We start from the raw sequence: 20,737 nt of genomic DNA, 5'->3' as shown, positions 1-20,737 counted from the left end.
GGGACACCAGCCCTGCTGTCCCCTTCTGTCCCCTCTGCTGTCCCCTCTGTCCCTCTGAGTGTGGTTGGGGTGACACAGGGAGGGGACACCACCCTTTCTGTCCCCTCTGCTGTGTCTCTGAGTGTGGGGGGGGGGGGGCTCAGAGAGGGCTGGGAGTGGCACAGGGGAGAAGACACTGGGCCTTCTGTCCCCTCTGTCCCCTTCTGTCCCCCCCTCTGTCCCTCTGACGTGGTTGGGGTGACACAAGGAGGTGACACCACCCCTTCTGTCCCCTCTGAATGTGGTTGGGGTGACACAGGGAGGGGACACCACCCCCTCTGTCCCCTCTGACATGGCAGGGGTGTCCCGGGGAGGGCAGGGGAGGTGTCCCCCCCCTCAGAACTCCACCTTGCAGGCGGGGAAGGTCTCGTCCTGCATGGCCACGGTGCTGTTGCTGCCCAGCACGGTGATGCCCAGCTCCTGCTGCCGCTCGTGCGTCTCCTGGTACCACTCGTGCATCACCAGGGAGTCAAAGGTGGGGATCAGGGTCACCTGGGGAGGCACCCGGGACACCTCGTCACCTCCCAGGTGTCAGAAAGGGACACCTGAGACACTTTGTCACCCACCCAGCATCAGGAAGGGGCACCCAGGGCATTTTGTCACCCCCAGCAGTGGGAAGGGACTGATCCACCACCCTTTGTCACCCCCCCAAATTGGGAGGGGCATTTGGAAGGGGCACCCAGGACACCTTGTGACCATCCCCAGCATCAGCAAGGGGCACCCAGGACATTTTGTCACCCCCCAAATATCAGAAAGGGGCACCCAGGACAATTTTTCCCCAATACCAGTAAGGGGCTGATCCACCACCACTTGTCACCCCCCAGCACTTGGAAGGGGCACCCAGGGCATTTTGTCACCTCCCCAATATCAGAAAGGGGCACCCAGGACATCCTGTCAACATCCCCAGGAACAAAAAAGAGCACCCAGGACACTTTGTCACCTCCCAAATATCGGAAAGGGGCACCCAGGACACTTTGTCACCACCCCCAGCATCAGCAAGTGGCACCCAGGGCATTTTGTCATCCCCCAAACAATGGGAAAGGACATCCATGACAATTTGTCACCCTTGAAATACTGGGAAGAGGCGCCCAGGACACTTTGTCACCCCCCAAACATCAGAAAGGGGCACCCAGGACATTTTGTCACCCCTCCCAGTTATCGGGAAGGGGCCCCCAGGACAATTTTTCACCTCCAATATCAGGAGGGGCCTGATCCCATCACCCCTTGTCACCCCCAAAACACTGGGAAGGGACACCCAGGACACCTAGTCACCTTTCCTGGCACTGGGAGGGGGCACCCAGGACACTTTGTCACCCCTCCAGCAACAAGAAAAGAAAACCCAGGACACTTTGTCACCCCCCAGGAACAAAAAAAGGACACCCAGGCCACTTTGTCACCCCCTCAACATCAGAAAGGGGCACCCAGGACATTCTGCCACTCCGAAAGGACCAACTCCACCCCTGCAGGCCCCCATGCCGGTCACTCACCTGGATGTCCACTCCCCACTGGTGCTTGCCGGCCAGCAGGGCGTCCAGCAGCGGCCGCAGCACTCCCTCCTTCAGGTGGTCATCTCCGCTGACCACGTAACAGAGTGACCGCACCCTGCGGAAGAACTCCTCGTCCACCGTGCGGGCGCTCCACGAGCCGGGCAGGTAGGCCAGGTCCACGTACACCGGGGGGCCCTGGGGGGCTGCGGCCCTCGTGCCTGCCAGGACAGGGTGACAGAGGTCACAGCTGTCCCCAGAGGCACCCCGGTGTCACCCCTCTGTGTCACCTCACCCGTACCTGCAGGCGATGCCCGGCCCGCTCCGGCCGCCGGCCGCGTTCCGGCGCTGCGGGCGTTGCCCCCGCTGGACGAGCCCTTCTTGTCCCCAAGGGGCGGCCTGGCTTTGTCCCCAGCAGGCCTGGCCTTGGTGGCCGAGGCGGGGACACGAGGGGGCTCGGCTTTGGGGGCTGCAGGGGCCGAACCCACGCGGGACTGGGTCTTCTTCACCCCCCTGGCGGGCTCCTTGCGGCCGGGGGGCAGCGCCTCGGGGTCCACCATGCAGATTCCGGGCTGGGCAGGGAGGGGACACGGGTCCTTCAGGGGGGCCGGCAGAGGGTCGCAGGCTCTGGCCACGCCTCGGCCCGGCCGCTCCGAGTCCTCATCCGACTCCAGCCCGTCGGCCAGGATGGACGGACAGTCCTCGGTGGCCGGAGGGATGTCCGAGTCGGAGAGGGTGGGCAGCGACTCGCTGACCGACGTGGGAGGGGTCTCTCCCGGCCGGGCCCGGGGTGGTGCCAGCTCCTGGGAAGGGTCACTGTCCGACAGCTCCCGCGGGCTGGCGGCGGCCGAGGGCGACCGCTCGGATTTGGGGTGCTCGAACTCGCACGGGGACACCAGGCACAGATCCACGTCGTGGGGCGAGTCCGAGCGGCGGCCGGGCCGCGTCCCCGTGTCCCCGTCACCCCAGGGCGGGTGGTGACACGGCCGCAGCGGCAGCGACAGCCCCCCTTTGGTGGCCTCGGGCTCGTCCCCGGAGCCGCGGGAGCGCTGCCCGTCCTCGGGGGGGGACTCGCTGACCGGCGGCAGCACCTGCTCGAAGGACACCGACAGCGACTCGTCCACCTCGGTGGAGTGAGGGGAGCCCACCTCGGCCGGCAGCGAGGGCGTGGTGATGGTGGGGGACACGTCGGGGACGTCATCCTTGAACGGGCTGAGGGACAGGCAGCCGGCCTGTTTGTCCGGCCCCGCGCCGTCCTTGGCCGCTCCGGCCGCCGGCCACGCCGCGCTCTGCTGCCGGCCGGCGCCCGGCTCCTCTGCTCCATCCTCCACCGGCGACTGGTGGAAGGGCGTGTGGCCGGCGCTGGCCGGCCCCGAGCTGGCCGGGGACATCATCTCCAGGGTCTTCTCCTCGGAGCTGCCGCAGGGATCCTCGGCCCCCTCGGCGCCGTGGTTGAGCAGCCCGGTGGGCGTCAGGTCGAAGTTGACGCTGCGGTCGCTCTTGGGGGTCTTTGCTGCGGGGGATGGGGGGCAGGGGGCTCGCAGGGGGCTGCCCTCGGGGTAACGACAGCGCTGGGGGCTCTCGGGGTCCTCCAGGCCGTTCTCCAGGCAGGAGGGATCCCCCGGGCGCCGGTTGCCCCCGTTCTCCAGGGATGAAGGCTCCAGCTCGCTGTCGGCCGTGGCGATGCCTTCGTCCGTGGATTCCTCCTTCCTCCTCCTCCCGCCCTCCCGCTCGGCCTCGGGCAGCATCTCCTCGGGGGAGGAGGACTTGGAGCCGTCTGAGGTCCCCGGCTCCTTCCGGGCTGTTTTAGCCTTGGGTTTTTCTGGCTCTTTCTTCAGCAGGGGTTTCTTGGCGCTGCCGGCCTTGGCCGGGGGTTTGCGGCTCTCGGGGACCGGCATTTTCCGGGCCGGGGCCTTGGCCGGAGCCTTGGCCTCTGCCTTGCTGTCCTTGGACTCCTTCTTCAGCGTCTCGGCCTTGGCCTCCTTCTTCACCACCTTCACCTCCTTCTTGGCCTCCGCCTTGGCCTCGGCCCCCTCGTCCTTCTTTGGTGGCTTCTTCTCCTCCTTCCTGGCCGTCGGCTCCTTCTTGGGCGTCACTTTCTCCTTGCTGGGCTTTGGCTTCGGGTCCCCCTTCGCCTTCTCGGCCGCCGAGTCCGGCCTGGCTCGGGCCTCCTTGGCTTTCTCCTCTTCTGACCCCGTTCTGGCAGCATCCCCCAGGGATTTTGGCTTCTCCTTGGTCCCAGCTTTCACCTCCTTCTTCTCCACCTTCGGAGCCTTGTCCTTGGGCAGCGGCACCTCCACCAAGCTCAGCTTGGAGCCCGACTTGAGGCTCTCCTTGCTCTCCGCCCTCCTCTGCTTCAGCGGTGGCTTCTCCGCCGGCGCCGTCCCCTTCAGGTCGTTCTTGGTGACCACGGGGTGCTTGAGGAACTCCAGGTGCTTCACCTTCTCCAGCCCCTCCAGGATCCTGGCCTGGGGCGTGCAGCCGGGGAAGAGCACGCGGATGATCTTCTCGGAGCGGCTGACGGGGTGCCACACCAGCAGCACGCACACCGAGGTCAGGCACTGCAGGGGCAGCTCCTGCTCCTTGGGGAAGCCGTTCCCCGCCCAGTGCTGCAGCAGGAACTCCAGCTCCTTGGTGCCCCTGACGGGGTTCAGCACGTACATGTCCAACCTGCCCACTCCCATCTTCTGGAAGAGCACGGTGGGCTCGGCGCGGGGGCCACCGTCGCGGGCCAGCAGGTTGGGCTGGATGCCCAACTTCTCCAGGTAGTGCAGGGTCAGAGCAGCCTCATCACAGCTTTTGAGCACCTTTGAGTCACCCTCAATATCCTTCAGCTTCTCGGAGGCGTTGAGGAAGACGACGCCCAGCTCGGGGGAGATGAGATTCTTGGCCCAGTCGCCGTTGTTGCTCTGGGAGCTCTGGGATGGGTCCTCCTCCAGCTCGGCCAGTTTCCTCTGCAGGAGGCTGTTGATGCCCGGCAGGCTGTCCGTGCCCGCGTGCGTCACCAGGATGGAGTCGATGCGGTCCAGGTGCCTCACCAGCTTCCAGAAGGAGGATTTGGGGTTGGAGCCGCCGTTCACCAGCACGTTGAAGCCGTTGACGGCGAAGAAAGCGGAGTCGCCTCTCCCGCCAGGGAAGATGTAGCAGCAGGGCTTGGAGAGCTTCAGGAATCCCACCATGGTGGGGGGCTCCAGCAGGTCGAAGGGGGATTGGGGCTCCAGGGACTCGGAGAGGTACTCCATGAACTCCTCCAGCCCCTCCATCTCGGGCAGGACGCAGCCCGGGTTGTAGCGCAGCTCGATGAAGTCCTGCAGGTTGTGGTGCTCCAAGCCCGAGTCCCTCCACTCCCCGAAGTCAGGGCAGCTGATGGTCAGCCTGGCCTTGGCCGAGGGGTCTGCGGAGCTCAGGATCTCCCCGACCTGCACAGAGGGGCTTCGGGTGGGAGGGGGCACCGGGGTCACCCCGTGTCCCCCACTGGGATGGGCCCACGGGAGTGGGAGGTGTCCAGGGACAGGTTAAACCATGGGATCCACACCTGCTGACTACTTTTTTTGGGAGATTTTGGGGTGCTGGGCAGGGTCCTGTGGGGTGGGGGGCTCCCAAAGGAGCCTTCCTTGATCCCTCCAATCTGGCTGTGGCCCCCCACCAGGCCTGGGAGGTGAGGAGCTGCCCCCCTAAATTATCAGAATCTGTCCTGTAAATCCTCAGGATCTGCCTCCTCAAATCCCCAGGATCTGCACCCTTAAATCCCCAAGATTTGTCCCCTAAATCTCCAGGATCTGCACCCTTAAATCCCAGCATTTGCCCCTTTCCCTGCCCCTCAACCCCCTGGGATCTTCCCCTTAACACCCCCAGGATTTGCTCGCCAAACTCCCAGGATCTACCCCCTAAATTCCCAGGATTTGCCCTCCCAGATCCCCACGATCTGCTCCACTAAACTCCCAGGATCTGCCCCCTAAATTCCCAGGACTTGCCCTTTTTCCTGCCCCTCAACCCCCCAGGATCTTCCCCTTAACACCCCCAGGACTTGCTCCCCAAACTCCAAGCATCTACCCCCTAAATTCCCAATATTTTTCCTCAAGATTCCCAGTATTTACTCCACTAAACTCCCAGAAACTGCCCCCTAAATTCCCAGGATTTGCACCCCTAGATTTCCCGGATCTACCCCCTAAACTCTAGGGACCTACCCCCAGTATTTACTCCACTAAACTCCCAGCATCTACCCCCTAAATTCCCAGGATTTCTCCTTGAGATCCCCAGGATGTGCCCCCCTAAATCCCCAGGATTTCTCCCTTTTCCTGCTGCAGCATTTCCCCCACACTTCACAGCAACCCCCTGCGAGGAGCGAGCAGGACCTGACACCACCCCCGAGGACCTACCAGCTGCTCCAACCTCAAAACAACCCCACCAACGTGCTCATCCACCACCTCCCACCCCACAAAACCCCACCCCGGGCTCCTCCCCGCAGCTCCTGCAGCTCCACACCTCCTTATCCGTGAAGATCTGGATGAAATCCCTGAGGGAGAAGCAGCCAGTCTGCAGCATCAGCTCCCCGGTGTCCTCCACGCAGGGCCCCGCAAACACCAGCAGCTTGTGCTGAGACACGTCTGTGATGAGGTTCCTCAGCTGGGGGGGACACACAGAGGGGTTGGGGACACACAGAGGGGTTGGGGACACACAGAGGGGTTGGGGACACGTCAGGGACACGCAGGGGACATTCTGGGGACGATCCCTGGGATGCCACAGCAGCAGCTCACCTCGTCACACAGGGATTTGTCCGAAGGGTTGAGCAGCACCAGAGTCTCCAGCACATCCCCGCGGTGGTGGAGGGTCCTCTGACCTGTGTGGGGACACTGAGGAGGTGACAGACATTCTCTCCCCGCCCCAAATGTGTCCCCAAGGGGGTGGCCAGGCCAGCGGGCAGTGCCTGGTTTTCCGGAGGAAGAGGGACGGGCACTGTCCGGCTGCTGGTCACCACCAGGGCCAGGGGACACATTTCCCGTGTCCTTCCTGCCACAGGGAGGGGAGGAAAGGGAAAAAGGGGGAGATTCCCCCAAAACACACACCCCAAGGGGATGTTTTGGTTTTTTTTTTTCTTTTTCTAAGCAGGGAAACCCCCAGCCAAGGGTGGGATTTGGGGAGGGAAAAGGCACTGGGAGCAGCTCCATGTTCCCCATTTCCCATGGAAAATCCCATCCCGGGCTGGGAGGAGGAAACTGCTCCTCACGTGGAGGGATCACGGGTTGGGATGGCCGGGGTGGGGCACAAAGCCAGGCCTGTCCCCACAAAACCCAGGAACAGGGAATGGGGAGGGGGCGGCCCTGATCCCCAACCCACCCATCCCAGCTTTTGGAACCATTTTCCCCCTTTTTTCCCTGTTTTTTATCCCCTTTTTTACCTTTCACAATGCTGGAGAAGGTGGCCGAGTGCCTGGACACGAAGAGCTTCAGCTGCTCGTCCAGGTTGCAGGAGGTGAGGTCGATGTCCCAGGAGCGAATCCCTGAGGAGGAGAAGAAAAAAAATAATATTTCAGAATAAAAATTTGGGATATTGGGGGCTCAGAACCCACCAGCACCATCCCCAAAACCCCCATAGTGTCAGTATGGGTTGATCCCATAAAATCACCCATAAAATCCACCCCACTGAGGTGTTTTTGGGGCATCCCCAAGCCCACCTGTGCCCACACCTGCCTGGCAGGTGAACTCCTCCTGCTGTGACTCAGAGCAGCTCCAGCTCTGCCAAATCCCAAATCCCAACACCCCGGGGCACGGAACAGCTCTGCCAACACCTCCTGCAAGGTGCTCATTAAGGAATTAAGAGATTTGGAGCTACCTGTCAGCACCGGGGACAGGTGCACAGCCCCAAAAACAGCCCTCGGGGAGTTCCCCAGGAGGGATTTTTGGGAGTTTATTCCCGAAAAAAAAAAAAAAATTTGGGTGGTTTTGGTTAACTGGAGAGCGGGTGGGGGACGGTGTAACGGCCCCGGGGGTTGCACAAGGGTTTGGGGCCGTTTTTGGGGTGGTTTTGGGGTGGTTTGGAACAGCCCCAGGGTGAAGGGGAATGTGGTTTTGGGATGGTCTGAGACCCCTCCCCAAAATGTGGGCACGGCTCAGGGAGGGGTGTGGGGGCTGGAGGGGGGAACAGAATTCCCTGGGGGGAAATTCTGGGGCAGGAAAAGAGGGAAATCCTGGGGATTTAGGGGGGCAGATCCTGAGGATTTAGGGATGCAAATCCTGGGGATTTAGGGATGCAAATCCTGGGGATTTAGGGGTGAAGATCCTGGGAGTTTAGGGGGCAGATCCTGAGGATTTAGGGGGGCAGATCCTGAGGGTTTAGGGGTACAAATCCTGGGGATTTAGGGGGCAGATCCTGGGGATTTAGGGGTGAAGATCCTGGGGATTTAGGGGTGCAGATCCTGGGGATGTGGGAGGACAAATCCTGAGAACCCCACGGGGGCAGAGCCTGAGAGTTTGGGGAGAAAATCCTGGGGTAGTTGGGGGGAAGATCCCGGGGGGATGAGGGGCAGAGAAAAGGGGCAGATCGGGGGGATTTAGGGATACAAATCCTGGGAGTTTAGAGGGCAGATCCTGGGAATTTAGGGGTGAAGATCCTGAGGATTTATTGAGGCAGATCCTGGGAGTTTAGGGGTGCAGATTCTGAAAATTTAGATGAGCAGATCCTGGGGCTTTTGGGGGACAGATCCTGGGGATTTAGGGATGCTGCCCCTGGGAATTTAGGGGTGCAAATCCTGGTAATTTAGAGGGGCAGATCCTGAGGATTTGAGGGGTGCAGATCCCTGGAATTTAGCAGGGCAGATCCCAGGAATTCAGATGTGCAGATCTTAGGGATTTAGGGGTACAAATCATAGGAATTTAGGGGTGCAGACCCTGAGAATTTAGGAATGCTGATTCTGGGATTTAGGGGTGCAGGAAAAGAGGCAGATCGTGGAGGGGGGAATCAAATCCAGGGGCAGCAAATCCTGGGGATCTTGGGAGAAGAAAGACTCTGAGGATTCAGACCCCTGAGGCCTTTAGGGCAGGAAAAAGGGGCAGAAGGCGGATTTCAGAGGGACAAACCCGGGGATTTTTAAGGCAGGAAAAAGAGGCAGAAGGCGGATTTCAGAGGGACAAACCCGGGGATTTTTAAGGCAGGAAAAAGAGGCAGAAGGCGGATTTCAGAGGGACAAACCGGAGGATTTCGGGGCAGGAGAAGGCGCAGATCCCGAGGGGCGGGGGCCACAAAATAGGGGCAAAATCCCGTGAATTTCGGGGCAGGAACCCAAAGGAGGAGGAAATCCAGGAGGCCGGAACAGATCAGATCACCCCAATAGCGCCGATCCCCCCTCAGGGCTCTGAGGGACCCAATGGACCATCCCCGGGGGGGGCTGTGGGCGGCTCCCCCGGAGCACCGCGCGGTCTCACCTCGCTCCAGCTGCTGCAGGGCGGCGGCCCTGAGGCCGGGCCGGTGGCAGCCGCCGCCCACGATGGCGAGCAGCGAGAAGCGGCGCGGCCCCGCCGCCGGACCCGCCTCAGCCGCCGGAGCCGCCGCCATCTTCGGCGCCCCCCGCCCGCCCCGCAGGCCACGCCCCCGCTGCGTCACCGCCCGGCTCGGGCACGCCCACTGATGTCACCGCCAGCCAATGGGAGGCGCCGGAGAGGGGAGGTGGGTGGGCGGAGCGGAGGTGGGAGAGAGGGTTCTTAAAGGGGCAACGCGCGGGGTGGGGCACAGGGTGGGGCCCGCGAGGGCGGTGGGGGGTTCTGCATGGGATTTGGGATTTGGGATTTGGGATTTGGGATTTGGGATTTGGGATTTGGGATGGAGATCCCAGATTCTGGATGGGGGTCCGGGGTTCTGGATGGGAATATGGGGTTTTGGACGGAGATCCCGGATTCTGGACATGGGTCCAGGATTCTGGATGGGGTATCCAGGATTCTGAATGGGGACAAGGGATAATGGATGGGAATTTGGGATCGTGGATGGGAATTTAGGGTTTTGAATGGGGATCTGACATGCTGGATGTGGATCTGAGATTCTGGATGGGGATTTGGGATTTTGAATAGGGATTTTGGATCATGAATGGGAATTTGGGATCGTGGATGGAGATCCTGGATTCTGGATGGGTATCCGGGATTCTGAATGGGAACAAGGGATCCTGGGGGGAGATTTGGGATCCTCGATGGGAATTTGGGGTCGGGGATGGGAATTAAGGATTTTGAATGGGGATCTGGCATTCTGGATGGGGATCCGAGATTCTGGGTGGGGATTTGGATCGTCGATGGGAATTTGGGATTCTGGGTGGGGATTTGGATCGTCGATGGGAATTCAGAATTCTGTACAGGGGTCCAGGATTCTGGATGGGATGAAATTCCCACTCCTTGTCCCCCAATCTCAGACCCCCCACACGAACCCACAGCAGGATGAGACCCCCCTCCCCTCAAGACCCTTCCCAGTGGCACAGTGGGCTGGGAACCCCACAATCCCCCCAAAAAAAACCTCAAAATCCCCAAATAAAACCAGACATCAGGCGCGGATCCGATGGTTTAATGTATCCCCGGGCACCTCCAGCCCCTCGGGCTATCCCAATCCCCGGATACCCCAATTCCCGGGACACCCACAATTCCCTGACACCCCAATTCCACGAACACCCCCAATCCTCGGGGCACTCCAATTTCTGGGACACCCCCAATTCCCGAGACACTCCCCCAGTCCCCCGGGATATCCCAATCCCCGGGCGCCCCCAATTCCCGGGACACGCCCAACCCCCCGTGGTACCCCAATTCCCAGGACACCCCAATTCCCAGGACACCCCCAGTCCTGGGGACATCCCAATTAATTCCCGGGACACTCCAATTCCCGGGATACCCTTCAATCCTCGGGACACCCCAATCCCCGGACACCCCAATTCCTGGGACATCCCAAACCCCGGGACACCCCCAATCCCTGGGACACCCCGAGTTCCCCGGGACACCCCAATCCCCCGGGCACCCCAGTTCCGGGACACCCCCAATTCCCGGAACATCCCAAATAATTCCCGGGACACTCCAATTCCCCAGGACACCCCAGTTCCCAGGACTTCCCCAATTCCTGGGACTCCCCAATTCCCGGGGCACCCCCAGTTCCCGGGACATCCCAATCCCCGACACATCTCCATTTCCGGGACGTCACATTTAATTCCCAGGACACCCCAATTCCCCGGGGCTCTCCAGTTCCTGGGGCACCCAGGGGCTCCGGAGGGTCATCCCCAGTTCCCAGGGCACCCCAATTCCCGGACACTCCCAATTGCCAGGACACAGAGGGGCAGATTCTGGGAATTCTGGGGGGCAGATCCCGGGGATTTGAGGAGGCAGATCCTGGGAATTTAATAGGGAAGACCCTGAGGATTTAAGGGTGAATATCCTGGGGATTTAGGGGTGCAGCTCTCGAGGATTTAGGGGTGCAGATCCTGGGGGTTTAGGGGGGCAGCTCCTCCCCTGCCAGGCCTGGGGGCCACAGCCACAGCCGGGTTGGGGGGATCAGTGAAATCCCCCCTTGGGAGCCCCCTCACCCCCCAGGACCCTCCCAGCGCCCCAAAATCCCCCCAAAAACCTGCACCCCCCTCCCGCAGCCCCTCCCGCAGCCCCTCCCCAGCCCCTCCCCAGCCCCTCCCCAGCCCCATCTCCTCCGGGATGTGCCGGGCTGGGATTTATATCCCCAAACCCGCGGTGACACAGACAGGGGGGACAGACAGGGGGGACAGACAGGGGGACAGACAGGGGGGACAGACAGGAGGACAGACAGGGAGACAGACAGGGGGGACAGACAGGGGGACAGACAGGGAGACAGACAGAGGGACAGACAGGGGGGACAGACAGGGGGGACAGACAGGGGGACAGACAGGGGGGACAGACAGGGGGGACAGACAGGGGGACAGACAGGGGGGACAGACAGGGAGACAGACAGAGGGACAGACAGGGGGACAGACAGGGGGACAGACAGGGAGACAGACAGGGGGGACAGACAGGGGGGACAGACAGGGAGACAGACAGGGGGGACAGACAGGGGGACAGACAGGGAGACAGACAGGGGGGACAGACAGGGGGACAGACAGGGAGACAGACAGGGGGACAGACAGGGAGACAGACAGGGGGACAGACAGGGGGGACAGACAGGGAGACAGACAGAGGGACAGACAGGGGGACAGACAGGGGGGACAGACAGGGGGGACAGACAGGGGGGACAGACAGGGGGGACAGACAGGGGGGACAGACAGGGGTACAGACAGGGGGGACAGACAGAGGGACAGACAGGGAGACAGACAGGGGGACAGACAGGGGGGACAGACAGGGGGACAGACAGGGAGACAGACAGGGGGACAGACAGGGGGGACAGACAGGGGGACAGACAGGGGGACAGACAGGGAGACAGACAGAGGGACAGACAGGGAGACAGACAGGGGGACAGACAGGGGGGACAGACAGGGGGACAGACAGGGGGACAGACAGGGAGACAGACAGAGGGACAGACAGGGGGACAGACAGGGGGGACAGACAGGGGGGACAGACAGGGGGGACAGACAGGGGGACAGACAGGGGGGACAGACAGAGGGACAGACAGGGGGACAGACAGGGGGGACAGACAGGGGGACAGACAGGGGGGACAGACAGGGGGACAGACAGGGGGACAGACAGAAGGACAGCCGGAATACAGACACGGGGACCAGGGGAGCCGCAGCTCTGTTGTCCCACAGCCCCTCCGGGCTCTCCGCTCCATCCCCTGCCCGGCCCCTCCCGCCCCCGGGGGTCCCCAAACCCCGCAGGATCCCACAGACACTGATCCTGTTCCCTTCTGCCCCCCCAGGGGTCCCCCAGTCCCTCCTCACCCCGGGGGTCCCCCCTGTCCCGCCGCCGTCCCGAGTCCTGCTGAGCATCTTCCTCTTCCCCCCCTGCTCCTCCTCCTCGCTGGGGTTTGGGGGTTCGGGGGTGACCCCCCCAGACCCGGGACGGGAAGGGCGGCGGGACGGGCGGGGGCACGGCCGGACACCGGCACGGGGAGCCCGGGCCCCCCCCCCGGTCCAGTCCGAACCCCCAGTCCCGGCCCGGTGAGCCCCAGACCGGCCCGGTCCCGCTTTGGGACAGACGGTCCCGTCCCCCGGGGCGCCGGTCCAGCTCAGTCCCGGTTAACCCGCCCGGTCCCAGCCCGGTCCGGTGGCCCCTGATCCTGTCCGGTCCCGGTCCGGTTGCCCCCAGCCCAGGTCGGGGCCGGTTTGGTGTTGCCCAGCCCGGGCCCAGGCGGGTCCCGGTGCCGGTCCCGGTTTGGCCCCGCCCCTCCCACACGAGGCCCCGCCCACACACTGAGGCTCCGCCCGCCCTCGCGCGCGAAGCCTTCTGGGTAATGCAGTCCCCATTTAATGGCGCGAGGAGGGCGGGAGCTTCAGGACTACATTTCCCATAAGGCTTTGCGGCGCGGGGGCAATGAGCGGGCGGAGGCAGCGCCGCCTGCTGGCTCGGAGGAGTCAGAGGGGAGCGGCCATGGGTGCGATGAGCGGCGGCCGAGCTCGGACACGGGGGGACAGCGAGAGGGGACAGGGGACAGCGACAGGGGACAGGGGACAGCGGGGACAGCGACACGAGACAGGGGACAGCGGGGACAGCGGCACAAAGCGCCAACACCGCCGTGGGCAGCTGCCAGCGTGGGAAACACGGCTGAGGAGGACACGGCCGAGGGAAACTGAGGCACGGCGTGGTCACCTCCCACGACCCCGGGGGTCACTCGGTCCGGCCCGGCAGCTGCGGGACCCGGGGCCTGACTGAGCCCAGCCCGGTGTGCCGAGCCCCGGGACAAGCCCGGGCAGCGAACGGGGCCCCGGCGGGCCCGGGCCGTGTCCCCCGGCAGGTGGCGCCGCCGCCCGCCCGCGGCGCGGATTCCCCGCGTGTCCCGGTTCCCCCCGCTCTGAGCGCACCGGCCCCGCCCGCCCCCGCTGCAGGGCCCGGGGCACGGCCCGAGCGCCCCCGCGCCCCGGAGCGTGAATTGCCGCCCCCCGGAGCAGCCCCCGCTCCACCGACAGACCCCGGTGCAGCCCCCGGTGCACGGACCGGCCCGGGCCCACGGACCGACCCCCGCTGACCCCCCGAGCCACGCACCGACCCCACGGACCGACCCCCCGGTGCAGCCCCCGAGCCCCGGAGCAGCCCCGCTCCCACGGGCCGCGCCCCGCCGTGCAGGGCCCTGGGCACCAACCGGGGCTTGGAGAAACCCCCGGACCCGGGGACCGACCCCCGGTGCACCGACCGACCCCCGGTGCACCGACCGACCCCTGGTGCACGGAGCGACCCCCCTGTCCCATGGAGCGACCCCCGGGGCGACCCCCGGTGCAGCCCCTGGTCCCATAGATCAGTACCCGGTGCACCGACCGACCCCCCCTGTGCAGCCCCCTGTCCCATGGAGCGACCCCCGGTGCAGCCCCCAATACAAGAAATTACCCCCGGAAGGGCCCCCGGTGCACGGAGCGACCCCCCTGTGCAGCCCCCTGCCCCACGGACCGACCCCCCGGTGCATCCCCCGGTCCCACGGGCGGACCCGGCCCCCCCATTCCCCCCCGTTCCCGTTCCCGTTCCCGGCCGGTCCCATTCCCGTTCCCGCGGGGGGGCCGCAGTTTCAGGGCGGGGATTTCCCCCACCCCCCCCCCGCGTTTCACCCCACGTGGCCCCCGCCGGCGGCGTCCAATCAGCGCCTCGCCCGTGGGTGGCTTCCCGCGGCGGCAGCCAATGGGAGAGGCGGGGGCGCCGCGCGAGGCCCCGCCCCCCAGCGGAAGGCTATAAAAGGCGGCGCGGGGCGCGGCGGCGGCTCAGAACTCGCGGAGCGGCGGGAGGAGCGGAGCGGGACCGGGACCGGGAATCGCGATATCCCCGCGATATCCCCGCCACAGCCGCGCTCGGCGTTATTGCTCTTGGAATTTGCCTTTTTCCCGAGGATTACAATTGCACCATGACCCTGGAGGAGCTGGTGCCGTGCGACAGCAGCAGGTCAGTGCCGGGGGCTCTGGGCTGTCGCGACGGGTGGTTTGCGGTTTGTCGCCGCTGTCGCCGCTCACGGGCTGTGCTGTTCCTCCCCGCAGGATGCAGGCGGTGAGCGAGGCGGTGGAGCGGGTGCTGGTGGCGGCGCAGCGGCAGGACCGCCTCACCGTGGGGGTCTACGAGTCGGCCAAGCTGATGAACGTGTGAGTATCGCGACAGGGCTCTGGCGGGGGGGCTGTCGCGGGGTTCAGCCCGATTAGCGCGGGGCTGGCTCTGTGCAGGAGCGTTTTATGGGACGGGGGGGGGACCAGGCAGAACTGGGGGGTCTGTTCCCATTCTTAGAGCGGTGACATCACGACAGGGGTTTCCACTATCGCGACATGTCCCGGTGTGCCCTAACCCGCCTCTCCCCGCAGGGACCCGGACAGCGTGGTGCTGTGCGTGCTGGCCACGGACGAGGAGGACGAGGGTGACATCGCCCTGCAGATCCACTTCACGCTGATCCAGGCCTTCTGCTGCGACAACGACATCCACATCCTGCGCGTGTCCGGCCCGCGCCGCCTCGCCGCCATCCTGGGCGAGCCCGGGCCCGAGCCCCGCGACCTGCACTGCCTGCTCGTCACGGTGAGCCACGCCGGGGACACGGGGACAGGGAGGGGACACCGCCGGGAGCACAGAGGGGACACCGGGGATAGGGAGGGGACATAGAGAGGACACCGCGGGGACACCGCCGGGAGCACAGAGGGGACACCGCGGGGACACCGGGGCGAGCAGAGAGGGGACACCGTGGGGACACCGCCAGGAGCAGGGAGGGGATACCGGGGGATAGGGAGGGGACACCGGGGGACACCGCCAGGAGCAGGGAGGGGACACTGCCGGGAGCAGGAGGGGACACCCCGAGGACACCGCCAGGAGCAGGGCAGGGGGATGGAGGAGGCTCAGGGCACAATCTGGCGGCGCTGGTGTCACTAATCTCGTTGTTTCCCCCCCCAGAACCCGCACACGGATTCCTGGAAGAGCCCGGGGCTGGCGGAGGTGGCGAGTTACTGCGCCGAGAGTCGCGACAGGAACCAGTGGGTGCCGTTCGTGTGTCTGCAGGAGCGCTGAGCCCGCCCCGCGCGGACTTGGGCAGGATTAAAAAACAATTTTTTTTTTAAGAACAAAAAAAACCCAAACCAACCCGACGCAAAACAGCAGGAGACACAAAAAAAACCACCCCAAAAAAACTAAAAAAAAAACCAGAAGGAGAGAAACAACCAGTTCCAACCTACAACCCCAAAACCCACCGGTTTTATTTTATTTTTGGAGCGAAGAGGAGGAAGGGGAGCGGTGGGAACGGAGGAGCCGAGCCCGGGTGGGCACTGGACACTGGACACAGCCCGGGTGGACACTGGACAGTGGCCGGAGCCCGGGTGGACACTACACTGGACAGTGGCCGGAGCCCGGGTGGACAGTGGACAGTGGCCGGAGCCCGGGTGGACAGTGGCCGGAGCTCGAGTGGACAGTGGCCGGAGCTGCCGGCCCAGGAGGAGCCGGGCTGGACCTTGAGGAGCCCCGGGCGGGTCACAGGGAGTGACCCCGGAGCGATTTTTTGGCCCCTGGGAGGCCCCACGGAGGCGAGGACTGCACAGAGGTGCAGTGGGTGCAGAGGTGGATTTTTATTATTTTTGTTGTTGTTGCTGTTGCAAAAAAACTGCTTTTTCCTGAGGAATTCTGGACAATCCGCACCCCCCGAGGTGCTGCTCTTGCACTTGGACACCCCGAGCTGAACCTTTTGCAGAGTTTATTCTTCTACCGAGCGAGGAGCTAAATTGATTTGCAATAAAATGTCTGACGTGAGTGGTGTTTGCTCTTCCCTTCCCTCGGCTCGGCCGGAGCCGCTCCCAGGGGAGCCGGGGGCGCCTCCCGGGCGGGTTTGGGGTCGGGTTTGGGGGGGGTCCCCCTCCCCTGGGGTCTGAGCGCCCTTTCACAGCCCCGGGGGGTTCCCAGCCCTGGGTGGCCTGGGAGGAGAAACTCCAGCCCCGCCCTTCTGGGAAAAAAGGGTTTTTCCAAGAAAAACACCCACGAGGGCCCCGAGCGCCGTGGGAAACTGAGGCACGGCCGCCCCCGGCTCGGGGAAACTGAGGCACGGCCGCCCCCGGCTCGGGGAAACTGAGGCACGGCCCCCCCCACCCCCCCCCTCCCCCGCAGGAACCGCGGCCGTGGGAACGGGGGGAGCCGGGAAACCCCCGGGGAGGGGATTCCCCCTGTCACCGGCCTGGGGACAGCGGGGAAAGTGAGGCCGGGGGGGGCGGGCTGGGGTTCCCCCCTTTTGTGGGGACACCCCGGGTGGCTGAGCTGTCCCTGTCCCGTGTCACCGCGCGGGGTCACACGGGGTGTCCCGGGACTGCGGGAGCGGTGCCAGCCCCGGCCGGGGACACGGGGACAGGGCCAGCCCCGGCCGGGGACACGGGGACACGCCGTCCGGGGCCGGCGGGGACACGGGGACAGCGTGACCAGCCCCGGGTGTCGCGTGCTCGGGACGCGCCCTTTGCCCTCCTTTGCCTGTTTGGGTTCTGAGGGAAACTGAGGCACGGCGGGGGTGACAGGGCGGTCACCGCGGTGCCACCCCCGTGTCCTGCCCCAAAGCGGGGACAGACCGTGACCCCCCGCCCGGCAGGAGCTGTGGGGTCCCGGCTGTTCCCGCGGATCCCCCGGGAACCCCGCGGGGAGAAGGCCCGGGGGGGCCCCGCTGCCCGGACCCGTCCGGCCGCTGAGGGCCCGGGACACGCGGCCATTCCTGTCCCCGCTGTCACCGCCCGTGTGACCCGTGTGTCACCCGGCGGGGCACGGGCCGGGCGGGGGACAGCGCCCCTAAATCCTCCCAAAATCCCCCCAAAATCCTCCTAAATCCCCCTAAATCTACCCCAAATCCCCCCGCAGGACCCCCCGGACTCGCCCACCCAGGGCCGGGTCACACACGAGTCCCCCACCCACGGTGTCCCTGTGTCCCCCCAAACTGCACCTGGGGGACCCCCCAGAGACCCCCCCATGGACAGGAGACCCCCCTGAGCCCCTAAACAGGAGTTGGGGCGCCCCCGGGGACCAGGAACCCCCAGAGACCCCCCATGGACACAGAGACCCCCCAGAACAGCCGCTGGGGCACCCCAAGGGTGTCACACCCGCAGTGTCACCGCCGGGGGGGTGGGGGGTCCCGGGGGGTGACAAAGGGGGAGTTTGGGGTTCAGAGGGGGTAACAAGGGGGGGGGTTGGACTCTGGGGGGTTTGGGGGTCCCGGGGGGTTTGGGGGGGTCCTCGGGGGGTGACAAGGGGGGACTGAGAGATCCCCGGGGGGTGACAAGGGGGGTTTAGGCTCGGGGGGGGGTTGGGGGTCCCAGGGGGGGTAACAAGGTCCCAGTTTGGGCTCGCAGGGGGTGACAAGGGGGGATTTGGCTCCTGGGGGGGGTTGGAGGTCCTGGGAGGTGACAAGGGGGGGGATTTGGGGGGGATTTGGGAGGTCCCGGGGGGTGGCAAGGGGGGTTTGGTGTCCCCGGGGCGGTGACAAAGGGGGGTTTGGTGTCCCCGGGGGGTTCAAGGCCCCGGTTGGGTCCCGGTTTGGCGGAGCCCGTTCCCGGCCGGGGCACCGCGGGCAGACAGGGCCGGGCCGGGCCGGGCCGGGGCCGCCGGTCTGTCATTTGTCATTTGTCATTTGTCATTTGTCATTTGTCATTTGTCATTTGTCATTTGTGATTCCCGAGCCCGGCCCGGCGGCTCCGGCGGCTCCGGGCCCGCCCCGGCGGCGACAGCGGGGACAAAACACCCCGGGGGGGACAGGGGGGGACAGGGGGGGACAGGGGGGACACCGCCCGCCCCAAACCCCCCGGCCCGGCCCGGCCCGGCCCCCCAAACTCCGCCAAACGGGGGAAACTGAGGCACGGAGCCGCCCCCTCCCCCCGCCGGTGACACGCGGAGCAGGAAGTCCCTCCGTGACGTCACCGCCCGGCCCCGTGACGTCACGGGTGTCCCCGTGCCACCCACGTGGGGACAGCGCGGGATCCCCAAAGGTCACCCAGGGGTGTCCCCGGCCCCGTGACACCCAAAGGAGCCGCGGGTGTCCCTTGGGCCGCCCCTCGGAGGGGCCGGGAGTTAATTAGGGCGGGTGGGAGTTAATTAAGGCGGGCAGGAGTTAATTAGGGCACAGGGAGATAATTAGCACGTCCTGGTTTTTTTTTTTTTTCCTTTTTTTTTTTTTTTTTTCTTTTTTGGTTTTTTTTTTGGAAATTTGGGATCCTGGCCCAGGGATTTCTTTTAATAGGGAATCCAGGATATTTTGGGATTCTGTTTTGGGGTTTTAGAGGGGATGTGGAGGAGTTTGGGATTCTGTCCCAGGGTTGGTTTTTTTGAGGGATTCTGGGATTTTGTCTCGGGGATTTTTTGAGGGGAATTTGGGGGATTTGGGGATTCTGTCTCGGAGTTTTTTGTAGGGAATTTTTGGGAATTTTTGGGATTCTGTCCCGGGATTTTGAGGGAAATTCAGTGGATTGCACTGAATTCAGAGGGGTTTTTTTTTTTTTAGGGAATTCAGGGGATTTGGGGATTCTGTCCCAGTTTTTTTTGAAGGGAATTTGGGAAAAAGGAGATTCCCAAGGGTTCCCCCGTTGGAGGCACCAGGGGTGGGAAAAGGGAATCCCTGAGAGCTTTGGGATTCCCCAGGGGGGGGAAAGGGGATTTGTGACCCTTGAGGGGCTGCAGCTCCTGGGAATGGGAATTGCTGATCCCAGGAACACCCAGGGGAGATCCGGGGGGTCAGAGCAGCTCCCGAGGGTGGGGAAGGGGATCCCTGAGAGAGGGAGGAGTCCCGGGGGGGGGAGGGACTGGGGGTCCCGAGGGGTTTCAGTGCCAGAGGGGCCCAGAGGATCCGGAATCCCAGAGACTCTTCAATCCTAAAGAATCCTCAATCCCAGAGGAATCCCAGAGAATCCTCAATCCCAGAGAATCCTCAATCCCAGAGAATCCTCAATCCCAGAGGATCTTCAATCCCAGAGAATCCTCAATCCAAGAGAATCTTCAATCCCAAAGAATCCTCAGTCCCAAAGGATCCACAATCCCAGGGAACCCTCAATCCCAGGAATCCTCAATCCCAGGAATCCTCAATCCCAGGAATCCTCATCCCAGGAATCCTCATCCCAGAGAATCCTCAATCCCAGAGGATCCACAACCCCAGAGAATCCTCAGTCCCAAGGAAAGCTCAGTCCCAGAGGATCTGGAATCCTAAAGAATCCACAATCCCAGAGAGATCCCAGAGGATCCTCAGTCCCAGGGAAACCTCAATCCAAGAGGATCCTGAATCCCAAATAATCCTCAACCCCAAAGAATTGTCAATCCCAGAGGGATCCCAGAGGATCCTCAATCCCAGAGTCCTCAATCCCAGAGGAATTCCCAATCCCAAAGAATTCTCAATCTCAGAAGGATCTCAGAAAATCCTCAATCCCAGGGAATCCACAACCCCAGGAAATCCACAATCCCAGGAAATCCACAATCCCAGGGAACCCTCAATCCCAGAGGGATCCCAGAGAATCTTCAATCCCAAAGTATCCTCAGTCCCAGAGGATCCACAATCCCAGGAATCCTCAATCCCAGGGAACCCTCAATCCCAGGAAATCCACAATCCCAGGAATCCCGTCCCCGGCCCAGCAGGGCAGAGCAGAACTGGCCGAATGCAAAGTGAAACCAGTTTGTTTATTGTGTTTTTCCATCCATTCACTTTGGGAACGACGACTCCACGGAATATTAAACACAATAATGTGAGGAGGGCTCGGGGCTATGGCACACGAGAAAAGGGGGGAAGAAAAAATAATCAACAAAACACAACAAAATCCCCCCAAAAAATCCGGGAATTTCAGAATTTCAGACAGCACAGACAGCGACCACTTCCTAAGGACAGCCCAGAAAAAAAATAAAAATAACAAAACAAACCCTGGATTGGAGTTTGGCAACGAGATCAGAGTTTGGCAAATCAGAATAATAATATTAATAATAATAATTAATAATTAATGAGCGTTTGAAGGATGATAGACCAGAGAGGAGGAGAAAATGAGGAGAGACACTCTTGAAGAAAATTAATTTTGGGGGATTTTTTTTTTGTTGTTGTTGTTAAATAAAGTTGGGTTTTGAAGGATTTTAAAGGGAAAAATAAAAACTAAAAAAAAAAGGGAGATTTGGGAGGATCCAGAGGCTCCGTCC

The 20,737-nt window shown here is 63.1% G+C and overlaps 2 protein-coding genes across 2 annotated transcripts; one reads left to right on the top strand and one right to left on the bottom strand.

Moving 5' to 3' along the window:
• Positions 1-234: 234 nt before the first annotated feature.
• On the bottom strand, positions 235-9,074 carry MAP1S (microtubule associated protein 1S; the record flags this gene model as incomplete). The annotated part of the gene is made up of 7 exons (XM_083880191.1): positions 235-531; positions 1,527-1,744; positions 1,825-4,942; positions 6,009-6,149; positions 6,281-6,363; positions 6,922-7,023; positions 8,945-9,074. 7 exons carry the CDS (start codon positions 9,072-9,074, stop codon positions 376-378), a joined length of 3,948 nt encoding a protein of 1,315 aa, XP_083736317.1. The 3' UTR covers positions 235-375.
• A 5,286-nt stretch (positions 9,075-14,360) lies between these two features.
• GADD45B (growth arrest and DNA damage inducible beta) lies at positions 14,361-16,354 on the top strand. The gene is made up of 4 exons (XM_083880266.1): positions 14,361-14,524; positions 14,617-14,718; positions 14,932-15,139; positions 15,509-16,354. Exons 1-4 carry the CDS (start codon positions 14,487-14,489, stop codon positions 15,620-15,622), a joined length of 462 nt encoding a protein of 153 aa, XP_083736392.1. The 5' UTR covers positions 14,361-14,486; the 3' UTR covers positions 15,623-16,354.
• The last annotated feature ends 4,383 nt before the right edge of the window (positions 16,355-20,737 follow it).

This window comes from Zosterops lateralis, assembly GCF_965231275.1.
Source record: "Zosterops lateralis genome assembly, chromosome: 29".
Classification (NCBI taxonomy): Eukaryota; Metazoa; Chordata; class Aves; order Passeriformes; family Zosteropidae; genus Zosterops; species Zosterops lateralis.
This window is presented reverse-complemented; position numbering and strand designations above follow the sequence as displayed.

Coding starts and splice junctions, on each gene's coding strand:
- GADD45B (XM_083880266.1), top strand. CDS start 14,487: ATGACCCTGGAGGAGCTGGTGCCGTGCGACAGCAGCAG. Junction 14,525..14,616: donor GTGCCGTGCGACAGCAGCAG/GTCAGTGCCGGG, acceptor TCCTCCCCGCAG/GATGCAGGCGGTGAGCGAGG. Junction 14,719..14,931: donor TCGGCCAAGCTGATGAACGT/GTGAGTATCGCG, acceptor CTCTCCCCGCAG/GGACCCGGACAGCGTGGTGC.